Source organism: Physeter macrocephalus, chromosome 4 (assembly GCF_002837175.3).
Source record: "Physeter macrocephalus isolate SW-GA chromosome 4, ASM283717v5, whole genome shotgun sequence".
Classification (NCBI taxonomy): domain Eukaryota; kingdom Metazoa; phylum Chordata; class Mammalia; order Artiodactyla; family Physeteridae; genus Physeter; species Physeter macrocephalus.
Window position 1 is genome coordinate 75,731,724 of NC_041217.1, and position 12,296 is coordinate 75,744,019.

A 12,296-nucleotide genomic window follows, 5' to 3' on the forward strand; every position below is an offset into this window, starting at 1 on the left:
AGCAGGAAATAATCTTTCCTGAGTCCTCAGTGTCCAAAGAGCTCTGTGCTAAGAGGCTGTTAGAAGGAGAGAGAAGCCATGGCAAGGGCACAGAAGGGTGTAACAGCACGGTACGTTCTAGGAAATGCAGGTAGTTCAGTATTGCCAGAATATAGAGTATGTGGTGCAGAATGATAGATGAGGCTAGGCAGTCCAGATTTTTGTGTGCCACGCTAAGGAATTAAAATTGTATTCTATCCAGACTTCGGGAAACTGCAGGACAAATGACCTGGCTTCCTCAATAAATAAAGACAAAGAAAACAAAAAGGGAGAAAGAACCTAAGTTTAAAGACACTTTAGAGACACATCAACCAGCTGGAATGTATGGACATTTATAAGACAGTTGGGGAAATGTGAATAATGTCTACATTATTGTTAAGTTTTTAAAGTGTGGTATTGATGGTATCGTGGCTGTTTTTTTTTTTTGTTTTTTTTTTTTTTTTTTTGTTGTGGCCTCTCCCGTTGCGGAGCACAGGCTCCGGATGCGCAGGCTCAGCGGCCATGGCTCACGGGCCCAGCCGCTCCGCGGCATGTGGGATCCTCCCAGACCAGGGCACGAACCCGTGTCCCCTGCATTGGCAGGCGGACTCTCAACCACTGCGTCACCAGGGAAGCCCCTGTGGCTGTTTTTAAAAGGAGTCCTTTATTTTTTAGAGATTGAAACAGAAGTATTCATGGATGAAATTATATGATGTCTAGGATTTGCTCCAGAATAATCTGGTGGGGTGGCGTGGGTGTGGGGGCCATCCCTAGGAAAATATATCAAGGTCTAGGTGAAACAAGATTGACCATGTGTTCATAATCGTTGAGGCTGGGTGATGGATACATGAGAGTTTAGTATAATATTCTTTCTAGTTTTGAATATGTTTAAAACTTAAAATTTTTCTATAGTTAAAAAGTTAAAAAACTATAACCTATCCAAACTTTATTGGGCATAAGAATAATCTAGGAGGATTGTTTAAAATGCCGATTTTTGGACTTCCACCCTAAGGAAGTCCAGTTGAGTTGGACTGAGGTGAGGCCCAGAAATCTGCATTTATAGCAAGCACCCAATGTTGAATAACATTGCTTTAGGGGGCAGGAAGCCACTAAATTGTGAGTTTGTGAGTGACGGGAGCAAATTCATGTATTTGAACACACTGACAGCAGAGTGGGTGATGAAGCAGAGGGGAGTAGTAGTAATGGGTGTGAGCAAGAGTGGTGGGTTGCAGATAGGCCAGAGGAGACACTTACAAGAGACACTTAAAAGATGGAATTGGTCAAGCCAGGTGATTAATTGAAGATGAAATATAAAGAACAGTAAATATCTCACAGATTTCTGATTAGGCTACTAAGCAGATGGGTGAGGCTGTTCTTCAAGTAAGTGAACATAGAAGGAGAGATTTTTTGTTTCTTTCCTGTTGTGTTTTGCTTTGTCCTTTTTTGATAGGACATGGTGAGTGTGATGTGTGGGTGGTTGTGGTGGGTAAAGTGATTAGCAGGATGAAGCTACACAGCTGTACACTGAGCTACTGGACAAAGAATTGGGGAAGGTTGTTGAACAAGATGGGTATTAAGAGAGGGATTACGTGCCGATTCCTAACACTACTTTAACTCTTGAACCTTCATATTTCTTTTCTTGTATTTCCCCATCTGTGAAACGGAAGTAGAAACAGCCATGGTAGCATAAAATAATCAGCTGTGTGTGTGGCAGCCTTAAGACTGGAAAACAAGGAAGGGACATTGCTTTTTCCTCTTTGCAGAGCTGGTTTTCATGGGTCTCTTGTTTTGTTTTCTTCCCTCTCCCTTCCACTGCACCCCTTCCACTCTCTTGCCTCTTCCAACTCTAGGGTGGAGAGTTCAGAAGAGCCTGTGTATGAGAGCCTAGAAGAATTCCATGTTTTCGTCCTTGCCCACGTGCTTAGGAGGCCCATAGTCGTTGTGGCAGACACCATGCTGAGGGACTCTGGCGGGGAAGGTGAGTCAGTCAGTCCTCACTCTACCCTGAGCAGCCCCATTTGCAGAGCCTTGGGCTAAGCACAGGAAGGAGGGCAGGAAAGGGGTTATATAGACCCTTGGGATAAAAACAAGGTATAAATTAGAACAAGGCAAAATTCTCATGAGATTCAGAGTAAAGCAGCTGAGGTTAATTGATGTGGCTTCTTAGGAAAGAATTATTAAACATGGGTTGGAATGAGAGGGGGGCTCAATTGGCAGAGTGGGGTGGAGGGATTTCCCACTAGGCAAGAATATAGCCTTAATAATAATCTCCGTGGTTTCCTGCAGCATTCGCCCCTATTCCCTTTGGGGGAATCTATCTGCCCTTGGAGGTTCCACCCAGCCAGTGTCACCGCTCCCCTCTGGTGCTCGCCTACGATCAGGCCCACTTTTCTGCACTTGTGTCCATGGAACAGAAGGAGAATGCCAAGGAACAAGGTGGGGAATGCAATGTCTGTGTCTCTGGTGTCTTTTGGTCTGCTTTATTTTCACTTCGAAAAACTGAAATGAGAGAGAATATAGAAGGAAAGAATTAAGTGACATGCAAGCTCAGACAGTGCATGTTGATACTGTTTTACTAAGCTATAAGATATACAGAAGTTTTAAAATTAATAAAAAAAAAGGTTTGGAGAAAAACACAGCCTGTATTCCCTGCTCTGGAGTAAAGAGCTAATACAGTAAGGTCATAGTACCTTCCAAATGATGCTTTGCTATATTTGTCTTGATAATGACTTTGAATTCCCTGAATCTCGGTTAACTGGCAAGAACATCATGGGTGCTAGCTGACTGGTGGGAGGTCATGGAGACTAGTGGCCTAAATTGTGTGCTGGGTTACAAGGGAAAACCTGCCTGTTAAGTTTTTTAATGCTAAGGTAATTCACATGTTATGAACTGAGAAGTGACTGCAGTTAGAGATCTTTGGTATGGTTCAGCCTCCTTTTCACTGAAGTCAGTCTCTGTTCAGTTGCCTTCCTCTCTCCTCAAAGAGACTCCTTGATCATGTTTCTTTCCTTCCCAGCTGTGATCCCACTTACAGATTCAGAGCATAAGCTGCTGCCCTTGCACTTTGCTGTGGACCCTGGAAAGGGCTGGGAGTGGGGCAAAGATGACAGTGACAATGTCCGATTGGCCAGGTGAGGCAAGCCTAGCCTTTCTATCTGCTTTGTAGCTGTGATCTCTTCCACATACGAGGTCCGTCTCCCGGGGACTTTTCCTCAGCTCAGAGGCAAAGACAGTCGCATCCTAGTTCCAGTGTCTTTGGGAAGATGGAGAGGAGGGAGACAGATTGGGCACCAGGACTCTTGCAGCTAGCTGCCTTTTCTCCCTGTGAAAGACAAGGGAATCTGGGATCTCCTTACAGTATGAGGAGTGTTCTTGCAGAATCCCCAAAACAGTGATCAGAAAATCAAGATAATCAAATCACACTTCTTCTCCCAGCCCAAATGAGAAGGGTTTTAAATAGCTGATCAAAACAGTTTGCTCTGGGCTTTTGCCTTTCTGGAACTTAAACAGCAAGAAAAATCTGTTCTCCGCCCCGCTGCCACCTCCCAGAAGTTGGCTTCCTCCTGCCTCCAAACTTCCCTTAAGAGCTTATGAATGTAAAAGCTCCTCCCTTACCTCTTAGCCAATGCCGCCTTCTTCGGGCTCCTAAAACTGAACCCAACTGAGACGGTTTGATTTAAAAACCCAGCGTTTATGGCTTTTTAAATAAGTTCTCACCTAATTATGAAAAGCTCCTTCTGAGTAATACTTACAGCAACAACAATAATAGTGGCTGCTGTTTAGGAAGTATTTCCTAGTTTCCAGACACTGTGCTGGGCCCTTTTCAAATACTATTTTAATCTTCACAGCAACCTTGCAGGATAGATATGATTATCTATACCCATTATCAACCCCTCCCTGAGTTTCAGGGAGGTTGAAGTGACTTGCTCAAGGTCATAAAGCTTAGTAATTGGTGGAGCCCTAATTCAAACTCAACCCTGTCTGAGTTCCCAGCCATGTAGCCCTCTCCCACCCTACCTCCCAAATGGATCACACTGCTCAGCTTTTTAAAGGTCACAGTATTTTGAAATTCTTTTTTTCTCCTTTTCACAGTGTAATCCTGTCCCTAGAGGTCAAATTGCATCTGCTGCATGGCTACATGAATGTGAAGTGGATCCCAGTGTCCTCGGATGCACAGGTGAGGACTTCTCCCACCCCACCCTTGCATGTCCTCATTTTCATGTCAGGGAGAACAAGGAAATCTGGTGGTGGTTCCTTCTGAGTCTCTTCTGAGTAGTGGCTTATGATTCAAGGTTAGGAATAACTAGAAAATATCAGATAAATTCCAAACGACACTTCTTCTTGCCTTTCTACCTGTTAGTGCCCTTTGTTTTCTATATCTTCTCACCAGCCAGGCTCTTCTTTCTGATACTAAAACACATTCTTCAAGAAAAGTTTTCTGAACTTTTTGGTGAACTTGAGATTTTTATTACTTTGTTCCAAGCCCTCTGTACATAGACCTCTGTGTTGGGCACCAGAGGAGACAGAATAGCTTAAAGAGCTCCTGATACAGTAGGTTCTGAGGATGTCATTATTATCCATAGAACAGGAACACAGGAGCAAGGGCCAACTGATGGACTCCAGTGCTGAATGTCTAGAACTTGAGGGGATGCAGGATGGTTAAGACTTGGGGTGGTTATTCAAGACTTCCTTGAGATTAATTTTGAGCAGAATTTGGCATAGAGAAATTTATAATAAAGGCCATTCTAGTGTCTATAGAATATTCTCCCTCCTCACCCAGAGGCCATATATTTGTATAGCTGCCCATTGTTCTAGAAGAGCAAAATCCAGGCTTCATTTTGGTATCTCCTTATTACAGAAGGGCATCAAATTGCAGGGGGTGAGATAAAAGTTAGATATTAGATACCTCTTTCCCTGGTTCATGGGAGGGCTGATGAGCTGGGGAAGGACAGTGCCCTCCTGGGTGACCCTTCCCGTCATGACAGCAACCCTTCTCTGGAACTAGGCAGTCACGCCAAGGAAGGAGTTCATAGGGGTGTTAACACCCTCTTCCACATGGCTAATTCCTATAGCAACAGCTGCAGGGAGCCCTGTGAGCCAGATGGATGGGCTGGAGGTTCCTGGGGGCTTCCCTCAACCCAGACCAATGGGATAACTGTCAGTCACATTCTTTTTTATTTAATTAAAAAAATTTTTTTTATTGAAGTATAGTTGATTTACAATGTGGTGGCAATCTCTGCTCTACAGCAGACTGCCTCAGTTATCCACATAGAGACATTCTTTTTTAATATTCTTTTCCATTATGGTTTATCATGGGATACTGAATATAGTTCCCTGTGCTATACAGTAGGACCTTGTTGTTTATCCATCCTGTATTTGTCAGCTACGTTCTTGTCTCTTCCAGGCTCCCCTGGCCCAGCCTGAGTCCCCGACAGCCTCAGCTGGAGATGAGCCCCGGTCCACTCCTGAGTCTGGGGAATCAGACAAGGAGTCAGTTGGCAGCAGTTCTGCCAGCAATGAGGGCAGCAAGCGGAAAGAGAAGTCAAAACGAGATCGGGAAAAGGACAAGAAAAGAGCAGATTCTGTGGCTAACAAACTGGGCAGCTTTGGCAAAACCTTGGGCAGCAAGCTCAAGAAGAACATGGGAGGCCTGATGCACAGCAAGGGTTCTAAGCCTGGAGGGATGGGAACAGGGTCGGGGGTAAGCAGTGGCACTGAGACACTGGAGAAGAAGAAGAAAAACTCACTGAAGAGTTGGAAGGGTGGCAAGGAGGAGGCAGCTGGGGATGGGCCTGTAACTGAGAAGCCCACATCTGAGTCTGTTGGTAATGGAGGGAGCAAGTATAGCCAGGAGGTGATGCAAAGCCTGAGCATTTTGAGGATTGCAATGCAAGGGGAGGGGAAGTTTATTTTTGTTGGAACCCTGAAGATGGGTCACCGTCACCAATATCAGGAGGAGATGATCCAACGCTACCTTTCTGATGCTGAGGAGAGATTCCTGGCAGAGCAGAAGCAGAAGGAGGCAGAGAGGAAGATCATGAATGGAGGGGTAGGGAGTGGGCCTCCTCCAGCCAAAAAGCCAGAGCCAGATGGCGGGGAGGAGCTGCTGACTGCCCCTCCAGCAGAGTCCAAGGCGGTGGCGTTGTCTACTGGCTACCCTGGTGGCTTTACTGTCCCTCGGCCTTCTGGGGGTGGAGTCCACTGCCAGGAGCCCCGGAGGCAGATGGCAGGGGGGCCATGTGGGGGGGGCCTGCCACCATATGCCACCTTCCCCAGACAGTGCCCTCCTGGGCGACCCTACCCCCATCAGGACAGCATCCCTTCTCTGGAGCCAGGCAGTCACTCCAAGGATGGAGTTCACAGGGGTGCATTGTTACCACCCCACTTCCGCGTGGCTGAGTCCTATAGCAACGGCTACAGAGAGCCCCCTGAGCCAGATGGATGGGCTGGAGGTCCCCGGGGGCTTCCCCCAACCCAGACCAAATGCAAACAACCGAACTGCAGCTTCTATGGACACCCTGAGACAAACAACTTCTGCTCCTGCTGTTACAGGGAAGAACTGAGGAGAAGGGAACGTGAACCGGGTGGGGAGCTGCTGGTGCACAGGTTCTGAATGGGGAAACCTTGGAGGGCAAGGGGGCTAAACAAAGAAAGTTAAGCTCAATTAATTGGCTCATAAGACCCAGCCCCCATGTTGATGGGGCAAATGCAGTAATGTTTGTGTGAGCCTGGCCAGAAACTTTTAAGTGTGTGTGCTCTGGAGAGCTGCCAGGCTGGCAAGGGCAGGTCAGGGCTGGATGGTGCCTCAAGGGCTGTACTGGTCCTTTGCCCATCTTGACTTAATGGTACTGAGGAGGTACAAGGGGGGAAAGATGGTAATTCTGTGTCATAACCCCTTGGGTCCATCCCAGGACCTAAGGGAAAGTGTAAGGGAAGATTTGATGTGAGGGGGTGGGGAGGTGGGCAGAAGTCTGGGGGAGGAACTGGCAAAGGAGGTTCTCAGTCAATAAAAGAAAAAACAGACCAAAGTTCTTTTAGGTTGGAAAAAAGCACATGGTGGTGGAGTTGGGAGTGTGGAGGGAAACTGGGAAATTAGTCATATTTGCTATTGAGTTGAATTAAGGTAGAAATTTAGTGTTGGATAAATTTTTCCTCCTGAAGGATCTGGAAAGACAAGGCAGTAACGTGTGCTTATGGATGCTTATTAGGAGGGGGCTGGCTTAAATCAGTTTAGTGAAATGGGAAAGGGAGGAACTTAAAAGGGGAATCTTCTTCCTCTTGAGTTTGATTTCCTTCTAAACAGCCATCTGTCATCCCTTCTAGTTCGAGAGGAGATTGCCAGTTGCCCCCTATCTTTTTCTCATCTTTTTTGAGGGCTGAGCTAAGAAGGTTGTGATTTTTTTTTAAGACTTTAATTTTATTAAACAACAACAACAACAACAAAATTTCCCTCTGGGGAAGGCAAGAGAATGATGAGAAGAGCAGCTGTGTGTGTTGAATTTTCTCCAGGTGAATTGGTGCAGAGGTGATCTTTTTTTAACTACTAGCAATAACCACATATTGGGGTTTGAGTGCGCCTTGGGAGGGGGGTGGGAGGAGGACAGACTTTTGGCCAGACTGTTTCAAACAAAACCAAAAACCTAAATAGAGCACTACCATCCTCTGCTGCTGTGTTTCTGTAGAAAGCAACTTAGTTTTTGGAATTTTTTTTTTTTTTTTAAAGAAAAGAAACAGAAAGACCCCGGCAAGCAAAAACATTTTTTAAAATATTTTTTTTCCCTCCTATTTAAGTGATTCTTTCTCCTTCCTCTCTACTTTTGGAGAATGAACTTAATGTCCCGGCTTCTTTTGTTAAGCCATAGCTGACCTTAATCTGTGGTTAGTTTATTAAAATAATAAAAATACTTTGTAAGAAGAGATATTTTTGATAATAGGACTGATGCTGAAACTTGGGGTAGGGGTTAGGGGCAATTTATAAAAAGGTAGAGAAATATATTTTAGTGAACTATAACCACAGATCACAGATTACTCCCAATGAGCTGATCTGTCTTTGGATTTCCCCCTTCCTCCCCACCCCCCACCCATCCTTTTCCCCAGAGGGTGGGAGTGGGTCTGTGGACACAGTAGGGGGGAGCTCCTTTGCATTTTGCACAAAGCACAAGTCTGGACAGCCTATGCTCTGGCCAGCACCATTTCTAAGAGCTTTAAACTGGAGGACCTATCCTGGGCCAATTTTACCTTTTCTTTAAATTTTTTTTTTCTGGGGGAAAAAAAAAACTCAACTATGCAATTGTATACACTCCTGGGTGCATATGAGGAAGGGGAATAAGTGTACTTAAGTGTCCAGAGTGTTAATTGGGGCTATTTTTCTGTATTTGGATTTCTCTTTTGAGGTATGTACTCATAAACCATCCTGTGGAATGTAATCCCCACATTTGATCCAAGGCAGACATGGGCTGGGTGTGTGTGTTAGGGGCACTCGTGTTTGCCCTGTGTTGCTTCTGCCCAATCCGGAAAGTTGTCATCCCATCTCCCCTTTGGTAACAAACCATCCAAGACTGTCCTATTCATTGGAACTGCTCACAATTTAGAAAGTTTCCTTTCTCCTCAACAAACTTGAAAAGTCACTTATTTTCTAAATCTGATTGTTGATTTAATAATTTCCATGGCTGTTAATTCTTAGGCTTTTATTTGAAAACAAACCTGGTGTTAAGGAAGCAATGAGGTCAAAGGAGATAGGTTCCAAAGGAGGGTATGTATATATTTCTGGGCAGGACTGGGACTAGTGTGAGACAAGCATGCCCCTCGGTTCAAAACTTAAGGAGATACCAAAAACTTAATAATCAAGATAAATACTGTTTTGATGCAGTATTTTTAAAAATTAATGCAAAAAATCCATGATGAAGAAAATATCAGAATCTTAAAAACGACAGAATCCAACAGGACTGGGGTTAGAGTGAGGGAAGGAACGCTGAATTGAGCAAGTACCGGTTGAATCCTGTCTTTATTTAAAATTTTGATACTTTATTCATTGTGGATTTTTTTACATTAGTTTTGATTTTCAAAATATACTGTGTTAAAATAGTATCTTGGTTACTGGGTTTTGGGGCACCCCTTAAATTTTGTGCCCAAAGTGAGTGCCTTGCTCACCTTACCCTGTTTCCGGGGTTAGAACAACACTGGTGAGACCACCTTATGAACTTCGTCCCCTAACATGCACCCAAACAACAGGTGGCTCAAACTCACACTGAGAATTTGCATAGCTCACCTAGCTTTCCCATAGGCATCCATCTATATCATAGGATTTTGGCCTGGACCAGTAGAAATGGAAACAGACCAGGGACTTTCCCAGAGAATAAAACAAGGAAAGTTGATTCTCCACTGGACTGCTGTGTTTGGATTTGACCTATTATTAGATTCTAGTTAATACTTTTGTTTTTAAAAACTGAGGACAAATGAACAAAAACGGAAACCTTGTGTCATGTTTGCTTTTGTTCTGATTTATAAATGAACCAATCCCAATTGCTTTTGACTTCTTTTCAAATAAAAAAGGTGGAAATTCTGGTGGGTGGCCTAGGGGTGAATATGGTAAAATAGGGCTTTATTTAGGCCCTCTAGCTTTTTCATTAAGAAATAAATTTTTTTTTTAATTTGGGAAGGTAACTATTTATTGACACATTAAAAAAAAAAAAACACCCTCTCTATTCTAAAGATGAGGGACCCTGAGTCAATGGATGTTTTTCCATAGGTATGAGTAAAGTTTGTTTTTGTTTCATCCTTTGAGAGGGCTGTGGAACGGGAGGGTGGTGAAAAAATAATACCTGCAAAATGAAGACAGACTCTCGTTGGTTTATGGTATTTGGGGAGGATGAGGGGGTGGAAGAGGCAAGCTCATGCAATTACTGTGTTGGGGAAAAGGGAGGAGAAGGGTACATGATGTGCACTCAAAATGAGCCAAATTCCTTAGTTAAGGAGGGTGTGGGTGAAGGGGGGAGGCAGACCCCTCAACCCTGGTTGAGGGATGATATCTCTCAGGCTTAAATAAGTGCACCTAGTTCCTTTAATCCAGGCACTGGGGTACCTACTGAGGTTTTTATTGGAGAGGGAAGATTTTTCAGGGCTCTTATTTTTCCCCTTTTGATTTAAGACAGTGCTACCCCTCCACCCTACGCTCTCCATCTCAGCCCTGATGGAGCAAGTATACTATAGGAGAGGCCTCCAAATTCCTCCCTTAATCTATGCTGGTTTTATTGAGAGTTACAAGATTTAACCAAACGTTTTTCCCTCACACTGGATTCTACAACAAAAGTAAAAGATTATATTAAAAGTTTGTTTGTTTTTTTTTTTTTTAAAGATTCAGTCTCTTTATGGAGTGTGGATGGTGTTTAACTCAGTGCTGTACAGGAAGTTCCTTCCCTCTCCTGTTGGCTGTTTCTTCTCAAGTGAAACTAAAGCTCACAGACCAACACAACAGAAATTAGCAATGACTTTTTGTTGTATATTTGGGAATGATACTGAGCTGGAAAGAATGGAGCTGATTCTGAATGACTTCTGAGAACCTAGCTTTTGCTATTCTTACTACTTTCTAAACAGCCACATGTCCAAGGTTCCAGTCACATTTTATCTTTCCCAATAAAGGAGGTTCAAAGATAATTGTCCCCAGTTACTTGGACACCTCTGGACTCTGTGTCCTCTTCTTCCTCTAAGGAGTCAGTGCCCCAGACACACAACCACAGGTGAGAAGACAGAATCAGAAGCCCCTTCTCGGCCTGGAATCACCTGCACCCCAGATTTTTCTAATTTCCTTTTCCCTCCAGGCCCTTCAACAACAGATTCAGTGACTCATGTAGGCAGTCTGTCTCTTTCATTTTGTAGATACCTGGTCTGCAAATTACAGGCTGTTTTGCCCCCTGAACTTAAGTTGACTAGCAAAATATCATGACATCCCCCATGGAGACTTTCTCCATGCCACCTCCCTTCACTGGCCACTTGGGTAAGGGGCAGTAGAAAAGAGAAAGGGAAGCTGGCTGACAGGGCGCAGCGAGGAGTGGGGGTGGGGAGGACCTTGGCCTCGTTTCTGTGCTTATAACTGGATCTGTGACTCATCTTGTGAGTCACTCAGCTCCACCTCCTTCCTCTAGCTGCCCCTCCCAGCAGCCTTCACTCCTGGCACAAACCTGCAACCAGACCAGGATTCTGAAAATGGAAAAATCTGATACAGCCCCTTGCCTCTTCACCCTTCCTTTCATCCACTAAACCTCTACTGGGTGTGTGTAGAATGGACAGAGGGGGGCCTCCTGTTACTTAACCCTCAGCTGCTGCCCCCTTTGCATTCCTGGTGAGGTGCTGATCTAAGTCACCCACCTTTTTTCTGCCTCTGACCTTCCACCATTCCCCTGATGTTTTTTCTCTGTATTCCTCTGCTGCTCCTACACCTCAAGTATTAAAGAATAGAATGAGGCTCTTGAATGAAGGGTGGTGGGGAGAAGGAACGTGGATAATGGATTTTTAAATTGTGGTACACAGCTCTTCCTATTGCCACAGACCTTGGGAAATATTTTCTTCCCCCCAAGAGATTGAGGCTGATGGAATGCAGGTGGGGGTGGTGGGGCTTGGTAGCTTTTAAGACTTCTAGAATCAGGCTTCTGGGCTACCTTCCTAGCAGGTGTATGCCTCTCTGTTCCACACTGACTCCCTGCCTCAGAATATCTTCACTATTTCCACAGTTGCAGCCAAGACAGGGAACTTTTAAAGCTGAGGCCGGAAGGGTGTGTGTGCTGGGGTGGGGGGAGAGAGAGTTGTCTCTGGAAAACTGGGGCCCCCACCTAAGAATTGCTGCCTCTGTACAAACTCAAAATCAATAAAACAGCAGCTCATGAATTCATTACTTTGTATTTTATTTTCTGTCTTTTTCATACCTAAAGGTAGATTTTTGCATTCCTACCCCCAGTCGCCATTGCCTACAGTTCCTTTACTTCCCTCCTAGTGTCCTCCCCACCCATCTTTGCTTCTTGGGTTGCAAGGGGGAGGGTGGGGGGATGGGACTGTTGCACTTAACAGAGGTTTCCAACCCTCAGCCTTCAAAGACCTTAACATGAATCATTAACTTGGAGATCTGATGTCTGGGCTGGAGGGAGGGCTCCTGTACCTGGAATGGGCTCTAGTTTCCAGCTGGTTGGTTGGGCGTGTGTGTGTGTGTGTGTGTGTGTGTGTGTGTGTGTGTGTGTGTGTGTGTGTGTGTGTGTGCGTGTGCGTGTGTTTGTGTGTGTGTGTGTGTG

General features: G+C 44.8%; 1 protein-coding gene across 6 annotated transcripts in view; it reads left to right on the top strand.

Annotated features, from left to right (window-relative positions):
• OTUD7B (OTU deubiquitinase 7B) overlaps nt 1–12,136 on the top strand; it is a 57,543-nt gene extending 45,407 nt beyond the window's left edge. For all 6 annotated transcript variants that reach the window (XM_007114417.4, XM_007114415.4, XM_028488890.2 and 3 more), the window contains 5 exons: nt 1,869–1,996; nt 2,305–2,454; nt 3,035–3,149; nt 4,111–4,195; nt 5,423–12,136. In XM_007114417.4, the coding sequence (XP_007114479.1) occupies nt 1,869–1,996; nt 2,305–2,454; nt 3,035–3,149; nt 4,111–4,195; nt 5,423–6,631 (1,687 nt within the window). In that variant the 3' untranslated portion in view covers nt 6,632–12,136. The remainder of the gene's footprint in view (nt 1–1,868; nt 1,997–2,304; nt 2,455–3,034; nt 3,150–4,110; nt 4,196–5,422) is intronic.
• The last annotated feature ends 160 nt before the right edge of the window (nt 12,137–12,296 follow it).